The 21,472-nt window shown below is 32.4% G+C and overlaps 1 protein-coding gene across 1 annotated transcript in view; it reads left to right on the plus strand.

The window, feature by feature from the left end:
* Positions 1 to 1,266: 1,266 nt before the first annotated feature.
* LOC129231720 (uncharacterized) overlaps positions 1,267 to 21,472 on the plus strand; it is a 165,579-nt gene continuing 145,373 nt past the window's right edge. Inside the window, exon 1 of the mRNA XM_054866083.1 lies at positions 1,267 to 1,943. Within this exon, the coding sequence (XP_054722058.1) occupies positions 1,267 to 1,943 (677 nt within the window). The remainder of the gene's footprint in view (positions 1,944 to 21,472) is intronic.

Genomic DNA, 21,472 nt, shown 5'->3' on the forward strand with positions numbered 1-21,472 from the left:
CACCAATTCTATTTTGAAATTTAATGGAAGTTTACCCCCCAATATTGTAGCTCGTAATGAGTACATTTGAAATATCCCGAAGGCTCCAAATCTAAAAAGTTACAATTCTGCGGATAATCAGTGCATTCTTAGGAAAGATACGGAATAAAATGTGGTAATAACTACAACATACTAATTCAGGATGTTGGAAAAAATTAAAAGTGTCACGCATATAATTTTTTTTTCCGTTAGTGTCACGTATGTATCTTTTTCCCTATAATGGCACGCATATATATTTAAAAAGATAGTGTCACGCATATAGTTTTTCCCCCGATAGTGGTACGCTTATATTTTTCCCCCGACAGTGGCATCTTTTCCCAAAAAGGTTACCCACCTCTGCTCTAAATTAAGAAGCGTGTTACACCGTTCTTCGAAGTATAGTCTCTTGCAGTCGTTAATAAATATAAGTTGATATTTCGTTGCGTACCTGCTTATATTTAGAATTCAATGACAAAATTATTAAAGTATTTGTGCTGAAGATTTTAACAGTAAATTTCAAAGTGCGGCACTTTGTTTTGAAATAAATCTGGATCAAACATGCGGTACTGCTTAGTTTTAATCTTATCATAAACATTTCATTTGTAACTTCAAAATGTGTAAATGATAATGTAATTGCTGAAGTAATGTGAATACCTTAATACAATTCAAAATTTATCCTTTTATAGAGTGGAGATGCAGATTTTACCAAAGCTACTGAGGAAGGGGAAGAAGAGATCATTTCTTCGAAGACGATCCTTTCCTTATGGAACTGAACTAACAGCTAATGGCGAAAAAAACAAAGAACACGTGTTTATATTATAATAGTAATATAAGCATCGGCATCTGACAAAGCGAACTTGAAACAAAAGAAATTAATGTCTCGTGCCATTTGCACTAATCTTCTAAGCGATTCCGGAGAAGATATCAGTATATCCCTTCACTGGAAAGTAAAGAAAGTTAGAACCGACACAATATACTTACATAAATAACATTTTCTATTCAGATCATACTATTTTCTTATCAAGGTTTGGCACTGTATATTTTTGTTAAGAAGATAATTGTTTAATCACTTTCTAACTATTATATGAATATATTTATTTACAGATACATCTATAAAAAAATCATAAATTTACAAAATACCACTGCATAATATGCTATGCTTTTGGCTGTGATTTAAAAGCCGTTTTTTAAGTAAATGAATCGATAGCGATCCATTATTATAGACCTGGCAGTCAGTAAATGAATCAAATGTCTTCGATATGTTTCATCTGCGAACTTCCTATTTTAAGCCACCAGACGAATGGTCTGTGGCCCCCTGCTTCACCCAGCGAGGAAGCTCTAGAAGATGGACTGGCAATATCAGTTCCCAAAACAACAGTAGTCGGTTCGACTTACCACGAAGACTGCTTAGTCTGCAGTACTTGTGGGTTGAGATTGTCAGGATCCAACATTCAAAGGGCAAGACGTTTCAAAGATAGTATATATTGCTCACTGCATTATGCAGATGTATCTGGACTTAGCAGCGGAGATGAGTTTATGCAAAAATTGCGCGATTACAAAAGGCAAAGCTTAGGCTGCGCTGAAGCCCGTAGGAAAAGTTCCACAACTTTGCAATTTCCCGTTCCTGTGCAAGCCTGCCCCGGGACAGGAGCTTGTGAAGGCTTTCCACACACCATTAAGTTAATACCTGGGTACTGGATAGAATGTAGCGGAAGCAGTAAGACGAATGATAACAACACTTTAAGCGTTAATTACTCATCGCAAGAGTTGGAAAAGAAATTTGAGCTAATTTCCGTTGAAGAGGAAATATACGAAAAATATTTCTACGGAACGGAACATTGGAACTATTTCACCAACGACGAAGCTTTAGGTCCAGTCATTTTAAGCATTAAGCAGGAGAACGTGTACAACAGGGATCAGTTTAGGTAAGAATTTTAAAAGTATCTTTTTTGAGTTTATTATGGATGTCATTAAAAATACATTTTTTAAAACTACTAATGAAGTTGAAATACTTCAAGGTAATTGAAAAAAATAACTAGAAATGTTATGAAACATTGAAACACATGCATTATTTTCAGATAATAGACTGTTATAAAGTTTATGATTAGACCCTCGCTGGAAGTTTTGGTTAATTCCGTTTCATTAGATGACCGAATGGTTTTCGCATATCCCGTGTAAAAGGTAATTTTTTATTTCTGGTTATAAGGGGTTTCACAATTATCGAAACACCTGACTCCACTATTAGGTTTGTTTTCAAGTGTAAACTATGTATAGTGGTCGAAAAATAGCTGTAGAGCGTGGTTTTAAAGCTAAGATAATAGTTTCCGGTGATGAACTCAGAGTTCTATCTGACAATGCAACCAACGAATATATACAGAAAATGGAAGCGTGAGTTTACTTATCCTTACAGTTTTGTTTTTAACCACGTAATTGAGTTGGCTTTTATATAGGACTTCAACTTTTTTTAATTACTAACTTTGAAAAAATTTCTGATACTCAATGTATTCAAATGAACAAAACTCGGTCTCTGAGATTTCATCTTGAATTTCCTACAACTACTGATTCAGAATAATACACAAAACAGAAAACTAATTTCAGCTCTTAACGCATTGCTTTTCAAATGCTACTCAGGTAATTGTTGCGTATTCTTCAGAGAAAATATAATAATAATTCGGACCTTCATAAAACTTCAAATTTATGCACTCAAAGTTAAAACATACACTTTTACCTTAAATGTACATTTTCTCTTTGTATATTTGATTCCAGATTTAATCGAACATGTAGCGGAAAATTTAGCTGTGAGTTTCAATGCCTTATAGAATGTTAATACAAGCATGCATAATCAAACTATTTACTATAAAATGAATTGCTTAAACAATGCTGCTGAAAAATATTTACTGTAAAATGAATTGCTTAAAATGGAACTTATTTTTCATCTTGGAAACCGTGCCCAAAAGTTTAATGACTTCCTTTACACGGTATCGAAAACATAAAAAAACAACATTTATAAATAATAAAGCGAAAACTTTTGTTTCTTAAACGGGGGAAACACGGTTAAATTATTTTTATTTACTTCAAGTTGTTAGATACATTGAGCTAATTTAGACTTAAATTCAAATTTCTTTATTGGAGAAAAGTGGACTACTCCTTTATTTCATCATATTTAAATAGCATATTTAAGTTTTCTTTTAGAATCATGTTTGGGTTTTAATGTTTGAAGAAGTAATAACTTTTAAAAAAGTATTCAAATTTCTTAAAGAAATACAAGTTTGCATGTCAAAAAAAGTAATTTATCTTTCTACTTGTATACTTTTTTAAAAAGGTTGCTTTTAAATGGTTTCCATAGTTTTGAAACTTTAAGGCCAAAAAAAAAAAGCTTTTATTACGTTGAAATTAACAAAAAAAAGTTTCAAGTTGCACGAAATGCAATTGTAGTCAAAATATGTATATTTTTTCTTTCACGCCCTTCATTTTCCCTTTTATCCCGGTTTTTATTTCGGACACAGAAATATTATGTATATTCTTACATTGAATACATTATATATGGTGTTTTTATATGGCTTTTAACGAAAGGTTTTTCATTCGCACAAAGCTAAATGAAAATGAGAGGAATTCGCTTTGGACATTACAGGAATAATGCTACTGTGTTTTGAAAATTTTTATCAAAATACAGAACGTACAGACACCCGAAATATCCATTTTGACAATCCCCTAGTTAATTACAACGAGTTTTCTCGTGACGTCCGTATGTACGTATGTATGTGCGTATGTGCGTAAGTGTGTATGTGTGTATGTACGTATGTATGTGCGTAACAATGTATGTGTGTATGTACGTATGTATGTGCGTATGTGCGTAAGTGTGTATGTGTGTATGTACGTATGTATCTCGCATAACTCAAAAACGGTATGTCCTAGAAAACTGAAATTCGGTACGAACACTGCTAGTAAGGTCTAGTTGTGCACCTTCTCTTTTGGTTGCATTCGGATGTTCCTAAGAGGGTCTTTTACACCTTTTTGTGGGGAAATCATTGTTAATATCAATGCAAACTCAAGTGGTGTTATAATTTGGCAAACACTCGGCGATATATAGCCAAGCTTTTGGTCGCCAAGTTTTTTCGCCAACTTGGCGACAAATTTGTCGGGTTTTAGTTTTTTTTTTTTTTTCAAAATTTGGTTTTATTTTGACCACTATTGGCGATATTTAGAGAGTTAACCGTTGAATCACATCAACAATGGTCCAACATTGTCCAACATTGGTAAAATTAACCTGTATAATACTTTTTTTTGCTTCAGTTCGCACAAACTTGGGGTAAAAATATTTAAAGTTACTTCTTTACTTACTTCAAGACATTATTATTATCATTAAATTGGCGTAAAAGGAAGTCATGTGATGCACACATCAGCTCGTTTTAGTGAAAAATATATAGTAAAACGTTTTAAAGATATTTAAATTACATTTCATACCGCTTGAGCAACATTTATATTCCTATATAACTCTTTTTTTTTTTTTTGTTAAAACGTATTTGTGTTTAAATGTCTTCTACGGACATCACAAAAAATATTTATCTCGTACTGCTTCAGACTTTTCTAAACTTACAAAACTCTTCACGATGGCATTTTGAAAACTCTCTGATCCATTTGTCTACATTCTTCTAATATATTTGCAGAAATAATTTTATAAATATTTTCATTCCTGAATTGAAAATAATGATTTGTGTCACGAACGAAATATAGGGGAGGATGGCCCAAAGCGGGTAGGTCTTCGTATGCTTCCCCCCCCCCCCACATCTTGTGTAAGCGGAGATGCATACGTATGTCATGTTTACATGAACAACCATCGAGTTTCAATCAGTCGCAGCAAAGCAGCAGTGAAGCGGCATGGCGCAAACAGGCTTAAAAATTAAAAAATAATACATTCCTTTTAAAAAAAATGAAGTTTTGTAACTTGTGCTCAATCGAAGACCAGTTTATTGTTTTGATTGTCAATAATATTACATTATTCTGACACCATCCACCTACAAACTACGATAGTCATTTCGTTTGTTTCTTTTTTAATTTAAGGTTATAATTATTGAAATAAAAAAGTGTCTGCGGACAAAGCGGGTATAGGATTTAATCATATATTATTTTATAATTTCTTGACTCGTGTGCTGACTTAGATTTTCTATTTAAGTAGGATAAGTATAACTTTAAAAAGTTATTTTCTAGGATGGCAATTAATTAGTCTATTAATTTAATCAGTTCTTTATGTTTTATAAACAAATGCGCTGACTCTAAATTGGATAATTACAACTGTTTTATTTATTTTTTTTTATAATGGCAGGTAGCTATTCAACTATTTTAATCATTTATAATTTCATATTTGATTGGCAAATGTACCAAATCACAATTAGTTAAGCTTACCCGCTTCGGGCTTCCTGGTAGGGCAAAGCGGGTTTTTCAAATGTTTGTAAAGATTGAAAATAAATAAATATTGGGTTTGAAATAATACAAAAATCACTTTTTATTTTGAAGTTCAAGAACCCTGCTAGGAAATGAAACCAAAATTGCTGCGATAAAAGTCCAAAAACTACAATTTTCGAGCGTTCTTCAAATACCTACCCGCTTTGGGCCACCCTCCCCTATATCGAGACACAATAAAAACAAAAAAATTTTTGATGATACTAATTTTAGTAAAACAGTTTAATTACCCGGTGTCAGGTAACTTAGATGTTGAAAAAGAATAAATACTTTAGTTAATCTATGAATCTTTGTGGATTATGTACATTTATTTATTTTTTTATTTTTGAAAGTTTTTTTTTTCTAAGATGTTTGATTAAATACTGTGTAGTGGCACTAAATAAACTCTTGATAGCATAAAAAAAGAAAGATTATAAAATACTTAACCACAATAAGTACTGGTGCAGTGTTTTTAATATAAGATACATTTTGTCGCAATTCTGAATTGATATTATTTATATAAAGAGCTCTCGTGTTTAGGATGCTATTAAGGCATTATACAAACTGCCTACTAATTAAGCCTTTTCTTTGAAGCAACGCTGTGAGGAAAATTATCTCTAGAGACGTTATTTATGTATTTTGGTATCTTACAAACCCCTACTTCCACTGATTGTTGGAACCAGGAACAGCTGGAAAACATTTTGCTTCATTGTGTGCATTATGTAGTGTGAACTAGAAAAGCTTTTGGCGTTGAGAATCTTTCACTTAATTTATTACGCCGCTTTTTCTTTTGTTTACCGCATCTTACCATTTGCCATTATTTGCGAGGTCTTTCGTAAATAATCTATGACAAAGGATTAAAGAAAAGTTAGGACTGTTTACAAATGCCGTAAAAACGGAAAGTGACTTACGTACAATGTGAATCACTTTGTTTTAGCATCACAACTTTCTAATGTAGGGTGACCTAGGATAATTCATAATCACTACATCTCTTAGTTGTTCCCCTAATTTTTATTAAAAAAATTAATTTTTATTAAAATATGGAATATTGCCTGGAGTCATTGAACACGTTGCTTCAGCATAACCAAATTAACTCAATTTTAATTTTCTGTCAAGATCACACACTAAAAGAAATGTGGAAGGGTTACCAGTATTAATGGGTGTAACGTTCCACGAATTCTGAAGTGTTTAGCATCGTTGTTTTAAAAATTCAAATTGTTGGAGGAACCTTGCACTATGATTTCAGTAGAATTCAAAGCCCATGCGTAAAGATCAGGACCGGTGAAGAGCAGGTAAACTCTTATTGGTGGAACATAAACCGATCTTAGTAGCTGAACGGTAAAAGCTCTTGCTTTGCGAGTCTGAGAGATTAGCCTTCTGGGTCCGGACCTGAACTCAAGTCATTTCCTCTCTTAGTGCAATACAAATGGCTTGTTTGTATATTAAAATGAATATTGTTTTTTTCAAAATAATTGGTGTATATTGGTTGTTGAAAACACGAACTTGAGAAATCGTTCAAGAAAGTCAGATAAAAACTTAATTTTCGGTAGTGTGTACCTTGTATGTAATTCTTCTGTAAGCATACAAAAAATTCTGGTGTAACCTTACGCAGAAATGTGTGAGCCTTTACGTTCTAGTTACATTACCTTGGTGCAACCTTCCACAAGCGATGTGTAACTTGACACCAGTTATATCAGTTAAGTTCCTTCAGAGCAGTGGAGGCAGCTAAGCTGCCTTCAATTTATGGAGTAAGGTTACATAAAAATTTTTACAGTGCAAAAATAAGTACTTTTTGAAACTGCTTAACTAAACTTGTTATTTCAAAGATAGGTTCCGAAATATACGAGAGATGGGGCACGTTGGTCCACTTTTCTACTTCTTTACTTTCATTTTTTTTTATCTCATCAAAAAATAAATAAATAAATAAATAAATAAATAAATAAATAAACATATATAAGTATATATATATATATATATATATATATATATATATATATATATATATATATATATATATATATATATATATATATGAAATAAAATAAATGAGCAGTTCGATTCTCTGCTAAGAGTTTCATTAAATATTACTCATCCCATATTTTTTTGAAAATGTTTAATTCGTTAACTATTTTTATACTAGAAACTCACCCGTCAAGGTATGGCGGTTGAAAATTGCTTCTTCATTTGAGTGAAGCCTGCTTGGGGATAGATCATTGAAATTTCGGGTCGCATAACTTTGATCAATTGCTCCTTTCTGGAAAAATCAGCGAGGTTGAAGTACATCAACTCTTTTTGGGGCCGAAAAATTGGCAACAGTTGAAAAAAAAAATATCAAGAATCTTAGCTATTTTCTCGTAAAAATGTATTTAGAATTCAATAAACATTCCCCGTTGTAAAGTAGTTCATTTTAAAAATAACTTCATTGCTGGTGGCGTCAGAGCGTTACTCGATCACTGATTTTGGCTATTATATATGTATGAGGATTAATTTTGTAACAGAACTCTGAAGCTGATAAAAGTGCCCGGAGCACGGGGTACGTTGGTTCGCAGTACGAAAACAGCTTCGATAACAAATTTAATGATAAATAATACAAAATATTTTTAATAACTTATGTTCTTTTGTGTTTATCATGAAAAAAAGATTATAGGTAACACATTAAAATATTAATTTGATCAATTCCTATTTTTAGGCTATTTATGCCAGAACCATCTACATTTTCTCAAGAATCAGCAACACTTGGATCTTCATTAACTTCACTGTCGTTATTACTAGAATTTTGCTTCTCTAACTCTTCTAAAAGTTTTCGTTCTCTGTGGGTTTTCTAAAAGTGGACCAACATACTCCACACTCTTGGTCGGAAGAAATGCTGTCATATTTTTTTCCTTTGTGACAAAGAAAAAAAAAGGAATTACAAACAATTAGGAACTAAAATAACTTACTTTAGGAGAGGAGTTAAATTTATTACTCCATTCTTCAATAAAACCATTCAAAAAAATTAAGTTGCAGATTTATGATTTTACTCAGCTCTAAAAAAGTATCATTAAAAATTTTTTTCTGAAATAAAATTTGATCAATGTAACTCTACCATGTGATTTTTCATAGGATTTGTAGGATTATGAGGGTTATTTGTTGGTCATAAGTTAAAGTAAAAAATATTAGCATTATTAAAATTATTAAGACCGGTCCAACGAGCTCATCCTCTCGCTACATATAGTTACAAGGATCCTCCTTTCCCTCTTAAAGTTCAATTACGTGGAGTAGGAGAATGTGGGGCAAAATGTACTAGTGAAATATTTCCCCGTTTTTAGCATCACCTATCTGGTCATATTTTAACGATGCAGTCAGGAAAAAGTAATCTGTGCAAATCAAAGCATATGATAGTACAAGCAATTTTCAAAAATTGGTACTCATTTTGTAATTGCTGTAAGCGGAAAATGATTTTTTTATTATAAGATGATTAAGTTTTTATTATTAACATTTTTAATATTAATTGAGATCTACTAATATTTAGCACGGTATTTATTTAATTAATATTAAGCTTATTTTTATTTTAAATGTTTTGCCCATTCTATTCTGTCAAGTGCATACGAGGCAAAGTGGATGGGGCAAAATGAAATAGTTCATTTCGCTTGCTTATTAAATTATTTATTAAATCACTTATGCATTCATTTACTGTTTAATTCATTTGCATTTCTTCACTTAAAAATTCACCAACTAATTTATTCACTCACTTGTTTTCTCATTAATTCACTATTTTATTCATTCATTTATTAATTCTCATGTATTAATCAATTAATTTAATTATTTGTTCGTTTACTCTTTCACTATTTGTTCATTATTTGAGTTAATCATTCATTTGATCAAAAATATTTTTAAAAATCAGATAGAAAGTATTTCATTTCGCAAACATTCTTTTTCATTTACGTGAAACTCGTAAATATGGCACATGTCCTCTCTTCCGTCTCCCATTTTCAGGAATAGACATTTTAAGGACAGGATTGGCAGGTGCCACATTTCCGCGGCGGGACTATACACGAGCCTTTCTATGACGATCCATATTCTTTTTATTTTGCGTGTAAATGCTCAACAGTATCACCTCGTACATTCACGATAGAGGTGGTTCAACAGAGTAGTTAAACCTCCTTCATTTGGGATTTTTCCAGAAAAAAATAATCATTTTACTTTCATTTTGTAGTCACTTTCTATTATCAAATTTGCTTTCACGTAAAAATTCGTTTCATTCTGAGAGCTTATTGGAGTGTATTTTCTCAAAACTTGCAACAGATCTTCCAAAACTTTAAATCATTATTAGGTCGGTCAATTCAGACATGACTTGTTAACATCAAGGAGTCTGATGACATTTCCTTGTTATTTTTATTGGGGCAACTATCTACTTACAACTTAAGACGATATGGACCTGTTGTATAATCTTTCAAATTTAATTATATTGCTACCACTAGAATCAAAGGGATAACATGAATTGTTTCAATTTAAAGTAGTTTTTCCATTAGTCATCGAAATGCTACAAACTATTCATATCGTAAAACAAGCTTGTTTTACGAATGCTTGTTGAACAGAAAACTTCTACATACAATTCCGTCGTCTTTCATTTTCTCAATTTATCGTAAACAGATTCTAATATCTTGTAACTGATTTCAATCCTCGATGCTGCTCTAAATTTCATGAAATTCTACAAAAGTCTAGACTGACAGTCAGAGCGAGATTTTCAGTCCAGACTTTTTATCTTCGTGAACATCAAACGATTTTAAAGGTCACAGTAACATTGTCTAACTGTTCAAAGCAATAGATCCACACGTTTCCTACTACTGAAGGTTAGCTTCCGAAGCATTATAACTCCTTCTGTTCAGAAAATTAATTACTGATGAAATTTCGCAACTGGAAGAGTTTTCCACTTCTGTTATCATATAAATAACTCTGTCTTACAGTCAAACGGTACTGAAATCCCGGCAATATAAAGGCTTTGTTTAAAGTACACTAGTTATTATGATGAACGCGTGAATCAGTGTTTGATATTGCGTTTTGTAACTTCTCTCAGTTTAATGGGTTCTATGGATACTAGTCCGTTCACCTCCTTTTGCGTGTAACTTTTCTTTTATCAGCTTTTTAATATGACACATAACATAAGAAATGTTACAGCTTCTATAATTGGAAGTGTTTTTAAATTTTGACTGCTGCACAGTACTAAATGCCGCTTCGGGATTTGAATCCGTACTCTGTCTGGTATTATCTCTATTTCTCTCTCTCTCTCTCTCTTCAATGTGCCTTCCGACTCTCTGCATGTATTTGGCACTAAATTGTCAACCACGCCTTGCATTTTATTTTGTATTGGTACATAAATTTACTGATGCAGAATAGAATACGAGAAGACATACAAAGTACAGCTTTCCGTTCAATATATAAATTTTACGAAGAATTTTGCTTCTCGTTTCAGTCACATTTTTTGAATCATGAAAAAGAAAAAAAAAACTATGGGTAAACTAATTTAAAAAAAAATGTTATAAACAAAGGGATAAGTGATATTCAGATGATGTGTCAGATATTGAGGCTCCCGGGAACTATGTTTCAAATATCTTTTTTAAACAACACATATACACACAATTACATTTTCCCTGACCTCGCACTAACATTGGAGCATTATTTACGCGTAACCTATCTCAAACAAAAAATTGTATGTTTGCTTTGGTTAAATTAAGGTTCTAAATACAACAAAAATATAAATCATTGTGAGCTGAACTTAAAGTCAATTTTAATGCTTGTTTCGTGTGCGGAGAAGGGAGAAAGAATTTATATATACGTTTTCCCGTCTCCTGTAAGGATGACTTTGATGTCAAGTTATTCTTATGATTTCTATGGGTAACTTTAATACACATGAATGAGTTTTACATGAACAAAGCCATTTTTTTCCTTTAGGTTTTACAATTTGATCTTACAGTAGAAATTATTAAAAAAAAAGAACGAGTATTTAAAAAAAATGCCAGCCATTTCTGGAATAACCCGGGAACCTTCAAAGAAAACCTATACATGAACACAACAATAGCTTGGCACCTTCCTGATTTACCAAGAAAGCCTCTAAAGCAAGTATGGCCAAAGCTATGACGAAATTAAAAGAAATTTCATCAAAACTACAATATCCGGAGACTGCATTTCACCCTTAATTGGAGCTCAGTCAATCCGGAGGGGACTTAACTAAGCGGAGGGAGATACACATAATAAAGAAACCTAAGATATTTTTACACTGGTTAGATCAAATTGTTTTCACTATAATATTAAATCGGCATTCATGGAACTAGTTACGATTCAGGAAACGTTTTCACTCAAAAACTTGTTTATCACAGGAAACTAGTGTAAACCCTTGAAGTCCTGAAACGTTACCTGGAAGCAATCAGTGACGTTTCGGAATTTTTTTACTGTTTAAATGTTGAACGTTGTTTGCATGCTATTTCAATGTTAACCTTAATGTAAAGAGTAAAACTAGGAAAAGTGTTTAGTTGCTAAAGGCCGGTAGTAGCAATTTCATTAGTAGCCTCTTCCTCTGCCCCCTTTTTAGAAATAGTCCACTTTTTTTTTGGACTCAAAGCGCTAAATGGTTGCTTTTTTAATTAAGTAATTGTAAAGCCCTAAATAAATTAGTTATTCAGGGTTGCCAACTGCTCCGTATTTTGCGGAGTTGCTCCACAAAAATAGCGAGGCTCCACAAAGAAGTTATTTTGCTCCGCATTTCCCGTTCGGTTTTAATTCTGACCAGGCTTACCAAAGATTTTAATAAAATAAAATTCATTTTTATTATATTTTGATAGTTTATTATAACAGACATATGTAAATATGTGAAATTAAAGATGCGTATACTCAAAGCATGACATAGTGTTTACAGCTGTTTTATTAATTTAAAAATAATTGTTTTTATTCCAGTACTTAAAATGATTACCAAATCTCAAACAAATTTTACACAAGAGGTTTAATTTTCTTATATTGATTTTTATACAAAATACCGAGCTGCTCCGCAAAATTTCAAAATGCTCCTCAAAACCACCACAGATGCTCCTCAAATAGCGTTTTCAAGGTTGGCAGCCCTGAATTAGCAATAACAATATCTTTTTAATAAATTTGTTCATAAATAAGATTTCATATTGGTTTTGGTCGAAAAGAGTTTACCAATTATTCATTACCTTTTGTTAATTTTAGGTCAATTGTTTATTTTTTGAGGTGGCGATCAGAGATAGCGATTGAGAAATGATTCTTTCATAGCCATTTCTTTATTTAGTCACCCTATGCCTGGTGTCAATTGCTAATTTATCGCTTCATCGTAAAGGCTGTACAACTTTTATTACGAGAGATTCATTTGTCAATTTTGATGAAAAATAATTTTTCAAAGAAATTAAATATATTTTTTCTGATACTTTCTTTTAGGATCGACCTTCTCTGTAAACGGGCTTGGGTATATGAAACTTTTTCATTTGTAAAAAAAAAAGGATGTTGACGAAAATTTCTTCGTTTAAATGTAATTTACAAAATGAATTTTCTGAACTTGCTACGGTATTTAATATGACAAAAAAAATTGCCATTCGCGCAGCCGGTATATTGTTATGGAATTCATTAAAATGATTTAAAATACCTTGAATTATGTCTAAAGCATTATTGACATCTTTGTATTCCTAGATCAACTCTTGCAGCAAATTGCTCCGCATGCGAGAAATTTAAATCTTAATCATAAAGTTTTACAGAAACTCTTAAACGATTTTGTTGATTCGGTTTTAATACCTAATCTTAGTGGTTATCTTAAAAGCATAAACAGATCTTTTAAGTCGTTAATTTACTTGTACAATGACGGTAACGATTATTATCTTGTAGAAGCAATGCCTAACACTTCTACGTTGTGTTGAGGAATATCATGTCAATCAAGCTTTAAAACACATTGCTATCTTTCAAATCTATTTTTAAAACGCTTAATGTACCTAGCTTACTTTAATTTTCAAATTATTAAATGTTTCAGCTAATTATATTGCTTTATTTGTAAAGAAGAAGGGAAACGGAAAATAAATAAAAGAAGGGACAAAAACAAATGTATACGATGGACGATGAGAAAATTATGCATGAGCGAGAAGGAATAAACTATTTTTGGTTTTTCAAATTCCTTTAAGATTAAAAAAATCACATAGATAACAAAATAATTTTCAAAATTAAATCGTACTTTTGTGAGATATTTCGCACATTTCTTGAAATAAAATGCTCTTGTATGATATTTTTACGTATGAAATCAATAGCAAAGCAATAACAAGAGTTACTCCATTTAAATAGTAAAAACTTTAGTGTGTGAAACATGAAATATCGTTCATTCACCAGATTTTATCGGGATCTATTAATTTAATCGATATTTATCATTAAAAATTCTTGACATTTCTAAGAGATAAACGCATTAAAAGTCCGGTATAATGGATCCATGCTTATCAATAAAAGTACTCAAGAGGAAAAGAAAGCAGAAAGAAAAATTCTCTTTATACAGTAGCCTTTCACATTTTTTTCTTTTGGAATTTTAAGTCAAGTATTTTAGTACATTGTGATTGAAAGTTGAAAAACGTAAATGGGACCGAGGTCTTCCACTGGTGGGGAACATGTATCAGAAGGTTAATGTACCTTGGGCCTAATTTCAAAACTCTTAAAACCTGCAGACATTGTTTTTTTTCTTTCAACTCCTACTTTGTAATGTGGCATCTAAAGTATCCAAAACATATTATGGAAAAGTTATAGGGAAAGGTTGCTGTCAATGAACCACATAACAGTTTTCGATTTTTTTAGAAAGGAAATCCAACTCAAATTTCTGTTAATTATAGGAACAATTTCTCAGTATATTTCTCTTTTAATAATAATTTTTACTTTCATGATAAATAGACGAAGTAAAGATTGAAAATTAAAAATAAATATTTTAGCATGTGGTCCGTTCATGGCAACCGGTTGCTACGGATGGACCATCGAGTTTACACCGATGGACCACATTCTCAAATTAAGAAATCAATGCGTAACTTACGAAAGTTTATAACAGGCGATGAATAAGCTCTACAAATAAGAATAAATTATAGAAAAAGAGATTTATTTTCTAAAATGTTTTATTTTCGGATAAGAGAAACATTAAAAAAAAAAAAAAAAAACATCACTTACACAACACACAGTTGTTGTCATCGCACCTCGTTTACCACTTGATATTTTCCCAACCTGTGCAACAGTTGGGAGTTCTTTTAAATCCATTTCGAAAATTTTCGTTCGATGCAAGATTGTAATTGCTCTCTAAAATTTCAAAGAAATTATTGACCATTTTATTACTGAAACCAGAAGCTTAAGCCTCAAACTACGAGACAAAATCGAACTAACAGACTTTTTGTCTTAATTAAATCTGTAGGACATGTTATTTTTCTCAGCCTCTTGAAAGGCCAATTCCCCTAATGTTTCGGAAGTAATTCCAAAAACGTCTTCTCTAGTTTCAAAATATGTTTCACTAATGATATTTCTATTTCGTAGGTATTATCTCCTAAATTTCTAATGAGTGACTAAGGTAATAACAAAACGGTTTTTATCTTCCATGCGACTGTTTAAAGTTGCTTTCAGGACTCTATATTGTCGGCAGACTTCGTTAAGATCCATGCCACCATTTCTCTAAGCTACTGTAGCACATTACATGTTCTCACTTTTCCACTGGCCGTATTTTACTAATTTTGATTTCTCTGGAACAGCAAAAATATTTGAAACTTTATTATGTTTTAAATTTTTAATCTATTTTATAAAAAAAAATGAGTTGAAATTATAATAAAGTAAAAGTGTTTTCATGAATTACAGACAAACCTTTTTTTATTATTATCATATTTATTTTAAAATAATTGAGCAATTTTCAAATGTAATTGAGCTGAAATTACAACAATATTTGAAATTTTCCATGAATGAACCACTTTGTCATGGGGTCCATTCGTGAAAACACTTATCGGTTCAATGATCGCAACTGCGTCATTTTGAATATTCTTATAGGTGTTACTGCTCTGACGAATCGTGGTGAAACATGAAGTATGGGGAATTGTACTTGAAAAGGCACTCTTTTAAGTCAATGTTCATGTTTAATTGATCAGTGATATTCAAAGCATGTTATAACTAAATGAAAATATCAATAATTAGTAAGATAATGGTTGAAATCTTATCTGACCAATTAACAATATGATGAAGTAATTTTAGCTACTTGACGACTCTGCAGTAGACTGTTTTCAGACAAAGAAAAGTACTAACGAGTCGGTCAAGTGACATACACACATAATAGATAGATAGATAGATATGGTAATACTTTAACATAGTAGATTTGGTAGTAGTAGATGGTTTTGTTATATTAGGCATTTTACCACGATCGTCATGCTGTAACTCAGAAAAAATATTTGGATTTTAGCCGTTTACAGCGATATGTATACTTCTACCATTTTTTTATCCATTATATTTTTCTATTAATTGTTATCAATCACGAAAAGTATTCTAGATGAATACATCACTTCGGTTAATTAGACTGGTTGCAGGATAAATTTAACAGTTTTGAAAGAAAAGCTCTTCACATTAAGTTGTTTCTTCTGGCATTACTTAAGAAACACAATTAAGTAAGGAAATATTCAATGAAAAAAACGTTAAAAAAAATTGGGTTAAAAACACTTCAAACGTATGAAATGTGCATAAAATGCTCGGTTAAAATTTATAATTAGCAAAAGTGTTTGCCGATGAGTTAAATGTCAAGTGTAGAGTATTTCCGTTGACAAACGGAGGATTTAGAAATGAAGTCATAAATTTAAAATTAATTTAACGACAAAGCGCAGATTAAGTTAAGAATAGAATTCTAAATATAACGCACGAGAAATCACCTCCGGCATTTCTGATAGTAATATGACATTTATGTCACTTCCATTATTTAAATATGTATTCGGTCGAAGAGTAAGTTTTGAGCAGACTAATTATTACTGACAAATCTGATTGTCATATTAAAGAGAAATGTTGCTATTACAGTAATTGTCTAGCATGCGAGACAGGAATTAAAACCAATTAATTGAAAACAAATCCAATTAGCATTTGAATAATTTAAGTTCTGCTTTTCATTTAAAGTTGTGTTGATCTAAATATTACTGAGATTGTGTAAAAGCTATTTTGCTTTAGTTGAATAAAAATTCATTCTTTATATATAGGAAAAAATAAAGATAATTTTTAGCAGTCAATTTCAAAAGTTAAAATGGAGGAAAAGATTGTTCATTAAATCCGGTATGAAAAAAAAAGAAAAAACAGTTCGCTGAGCTAAGAGCTAACTAAATTTTTAAGATATGTGAATTCGTAATTTTTCCAGTACCAGAACGCCAGTAAGAAAAAGGACAATATTTGAATATTGCGTGGTGAGCAATGTTATATAATTGCAGAATCCTTTTTTAAGAAAAACTACCCTGTATATTATATACAGGGCGCGTTAATAAAGTAATGCACATGTTTTTTTTTCTGACGTGACTGTTAATCGCAGCGGGCTTCAACTGGTAAGAAGAAGTAGTGGGGGGGGGGGGGGAGCTGCCCTTTGGAATGGCGACTGAGCTCAGTTCGCTCCTCTCAGCCAGAGTTTTAGAAAATCGTTCCCCTCGAAACCTGGTTTTGAACTTTAGAACACGAGATTGAATGGTCTACACAGACTTTCAATGCTTTCCTTTAAGCTTTTTCTTCAGGCGGGGACACAAAAACCACTAGGAGCCTGGTCGGGACATTAGAGGGCATGGGAGCCACAGACTAGTTCTAGACCACAGTTTTGGTCTGTCCATTAGCAGTTTTCACACGAGTTTCGCACAGAACTTCCACATTTGCAAATGTTCGGTTACTTTCCCATGTGCCTCAAATGTTGAAGTGTTCATAGTGCCAGGGGTTTGTCATACGCTTAAACGACGGTGTAGTTTTAAAATATCGCGCACACGCTTCACGTTATCGTCAGTCCTGGCCGTTGTTGGGCATTCAGAACGGAGCTCATCTTCGATGCCTCTTCGAACGCCATCTTAGAAAGGTTTGTGCCATCTCTCTACTTAGATTTTTGACAAGCAGTCATCTTTGAAGGTCTGTTGAATCATTTGGCCCGTTTTTGTGACATTCCTCTCGATCAAGATGCAAGATTTGCAATGCGTGCCGCCGTTCAAGTGATTCCGAAACCACACAACGTGTTACAAAAAAAGCTTTCGCGCGAAAGGATTTCCTGAATACAAATAGTAAAATTCCTGCTCGATATCTTTAAAATTCAAAAAGTTATCAGCGATCTAATGAGCCAAACTTTAATAATTCTTGGATAGGTGACGAATCATAAGGGATCGTTCGCAAACTGGCAACAATTTCCTGTTATTGTGTAAAGTGAGTCATAATAAAAACGGATTATTTCAAATGATTCCTCCCACTTCGTCGCCTATCCAAGAATTATTGAAATTTGGCTCATTAAATCGCTGATAACTTTCTAAATTTCAAAGATATCTGGCTGGAATTTTATTATGAGCTGCAGGATCTATCTGGGCTTTGGGTTATGAAGGTTATCAATTGCTGCGCTTTAAGCGCAGCAATTGATAATAATTAAAGCAAGTAATTGCTTTAAACGTTCATATTTCATTAAATTTTCCTTTTCTTAAATTTTAAATTTTAGTATTATGTTTCACTTTTACGCTGTCAAATATTTTGAATGTTTAGTAATGTTTGACGGAAAACTCTGCTTGTTATGAACCTAAAGCCTTCAAACAAAATTTGCATTTTTGAAAGAAATGCTAATAACTCTGTATGTATAAGAGTTACTTTCCCGAAAATATAAAAATTAATTCTACATATTTCGTTAACTTATTTCTGTAATTTATAGCTTATTCCTAGTTATTTACAAGGAAGGATGATCAAAAACCTTTTTTGTTTTGATAATTTATTGTTGGTCCCCAAAATCAATAGTAGATTCAATTTTTATTGGAAAATGACAGTTGAAGTATACCTTTTATGTGAAAAAGTTATAGAGCATCTGGTCTCTTGTTTCTCGAGAAATCCGTAAAAATGTGAATTTTTGAAAGTATCCCAATACTTTTGGTCAGATAGTATATATATATCGTTTTAACCTGCTAGACCTTTATTTTCGCAACCGTGAGTCCTAGATGTATACTTCCAATAGTGAAAATAAAAGTGAGTCAAAAAATACAGAATTTAACTTTTTATACTGTCTCTAGGTCTCCTAACTTATATTTAGAGAAATAATCTCCATTGAAAACTATTGCTGACACAAAAAACTTTACATTTGTGCAACCAAAACTTAAGGAGATATTTCAATTCAAAGTTTTAAGGGACCATACAGAAGATGAAATTGGAACTTATCGCCTTTTCAGAAGAATGAGAGGTTGTCAAAGTAAAAAAACAAGATATTTATATTTTTCATTGTCGTTCAAAAATGCCACCAGTTTTTGCCACCAGTTTAAAGATTAACAGAGTGTATTTATTAAGATTAACTGAGTGTCTTTAGTTCTAATACTGTCCATCCAGGTTGACTAAGTTCCCAATGAGAACGAATAAGTCTCTGGATAGCTGCAGCTTTAAAAGGCAAGAAAGATGATTGGTTCTTTTAATTCTGCCTTAGTGATTTGGCCATGGTTGCATTGATGCTTTTGGAGCTTTCTTAGTAGCTCTGGAAGGTTCTAATCAATTATATTAAATGAACAGAATTTCGCTTGAGGGCTTTAACCGGCGAGATCTCCATATTTTTCTGAAAGATTCAAAGCTAATTTTTAGAAGTATACTGATTTTAAGCGGAAGACGTTCCTGGTTTTTGCAAAATATGTTACTGGCAGAAATTGGGCGCATCAGTTGCCCATTAATTTCCAGGAACGTTTCTGAATTGTTTTCGCAGTGTACAGTCAAGGCTCGTTAACGCGAATTCGATAGGGGCACCGAAATTTCTCGTGTTAACCAATTTCCACATTTACCGGATTCGGAGTAAACAGACAGTGTTTTTGTGATTGTGACTCAGAAAATATAAAAACCTAAGTACAATTGTACAAAAATGCACACTCTAGCATTTATATATAGAGTTTAAGTAAGAAATTTTTATTAAATCTCGTTTTATTACGTGTGTACATTAATTAAAATAAAAAAAATCTTTTATAGATTTTTTCTTCAATGTTTAGATGTAACCTCTTTTTACAAAAATTCTTTCAAGCAATTTAACACCAGAGAGGCATTCTTCTGCAACATTAAGGTTCGCTGCACAATTTGTAACTCCGCCCGCGTCGTTAATTAAGGTTTGGGCTTCAGGATTAGCATCTCCTTTGTCGTCTCTCTCTCTCTGCTTCGATTTCACTTATAATTTTCTTTTGAGATTCAAAAAGTATATCTTGGTCTGTCATGACATCTGGCGTGAAGGATTCGTATTTTTTTCTTGTAAGATTTGTTACCTTTCCGTTTTGTCATTTTTTTAAAAACTCTGAATTTATGTTCAAGGTTTAAAATATAGCTTCAATTTGGAGTAAAATCATGCAGACATCTTTAAAACTGGATCGACTCTACTAAAGTTCCATTCTGAGTTATTATTCTGTCCTTTTCTTTTTAAAGAGTTCATAATTTTCCTTTTTGTTTCTTGAGGAAAATTATCGTTAAAAAACAACGAAAGGGCAAAGAGTTCTTCTGAAAGGTAATACCACGAATATCCAAGAAACTTGTTTATTAAACTTATGAACCTCGTAATTATTTATTTTATACCCTTTAACACTTTTAAAGAGCCGATTATCATTACTTGTGGCAAAATGCTTACAATCAACTCTTCACATAATATTTCAAAATTATCGACCACACATTAGGAATTTCAGATATTTCAAACAAGATTATTAATTAGCAAATATAAGTTATTAAAAGGCAGTTGAAAATGATCATTCAATTTATATTTTATAATTTATTTTCTCATCCATCAAGCACGATGTCATCCCAAAAGGACTGAATAATATTTCTCTTTTGATAATTCGTCAAAGCAATGTGATGGTGAACTTGAAAAAGTTTTTATATTCATCTCGAGGCTGAAACTGTTCAAGTTGATTTTTTCTTGAACTAAGCAAATCTGATGCACTTGTGATCACTTTGTCATAAATTGAAACATTAGGTATGGCAAATAAAATACACCGCCAGCTCAGTCATTCCATCCGAGGAGTGCAGTTTCGTGCTTTTCAGCACTCATCAGCCGGGAATACGAAGTAACTGAGCTGGAGGCGAAAAACCTCTTAAGGGAGCCAAGAGAGCCAAACAAACGGTTTCGTGCTTTGCCATCAATCTTTGAGTTGAACCGCACCATTGTTGCAGTCACTCATCTGGTGTGCTAATTCTACATTAGCTACCAGTTTGTTTGACTCTCTCGGCTCCTTTAAGAGGTTTTTCGCCTCCAGCTCAGTTACTTCCTATTCCCGGCTGATGAGTGCTGAAAAGCACAAAACTGCACTCCTCGGATGGAGTGACTGAGCTGGCGGTGTATTTTATGTGTTTCTGCCTTAGCCCTGGCTTTGGGAGATAACTTATTGCAAAATTAGATACGATAGTTTGAAATGTTCCGTGATTGATGGAGCCGTACAAATATTTAAAGCGGTTTTTTTATATTTAAAGCGGTCAGTGTTTTAGGCCCTAATGATAATTCAACTGGACATATCTACATCCGCCTCTAGTATGATTTCAGGAAAAATTATCATGTCAAGCAAACCAAAGAAATGCTTTGTCTATCTGTTCCTCAGCAACGACACATGCTCTTTTCGTAACTCTGTTGTATTGAAGTTGTATTAAAACACAGACGTTTGACTTTATTCTTAGCTTAGTGTTCAACTGATAAGTTGACTTCCGATCCGCTGAGGTTAAACGATTCCATTTGTTAATGCAAGGATTAGAAATGTCAGGTTGTGTTGCGATAACATTTTTTCGGTAGTACCATTAGAAGATATTTCCACTTTCATCCCAAACACAAGCCATGAGC

This window comes from Uloborus diversus, chromosome 10 (genome assembly GCF_026930045.1).
Source record: "Uloborus diversus isolate 005 chromosome 10, Udiv.v.3.1, whole genome shotgun sequence".
Taxonomy (NCBI): domain Eukaryota; kingdom Metazoa; phylum Arthropoda; class Arachnida; order Araneae; family Uloboridae; genus Uloborus; species Uloborus diversus.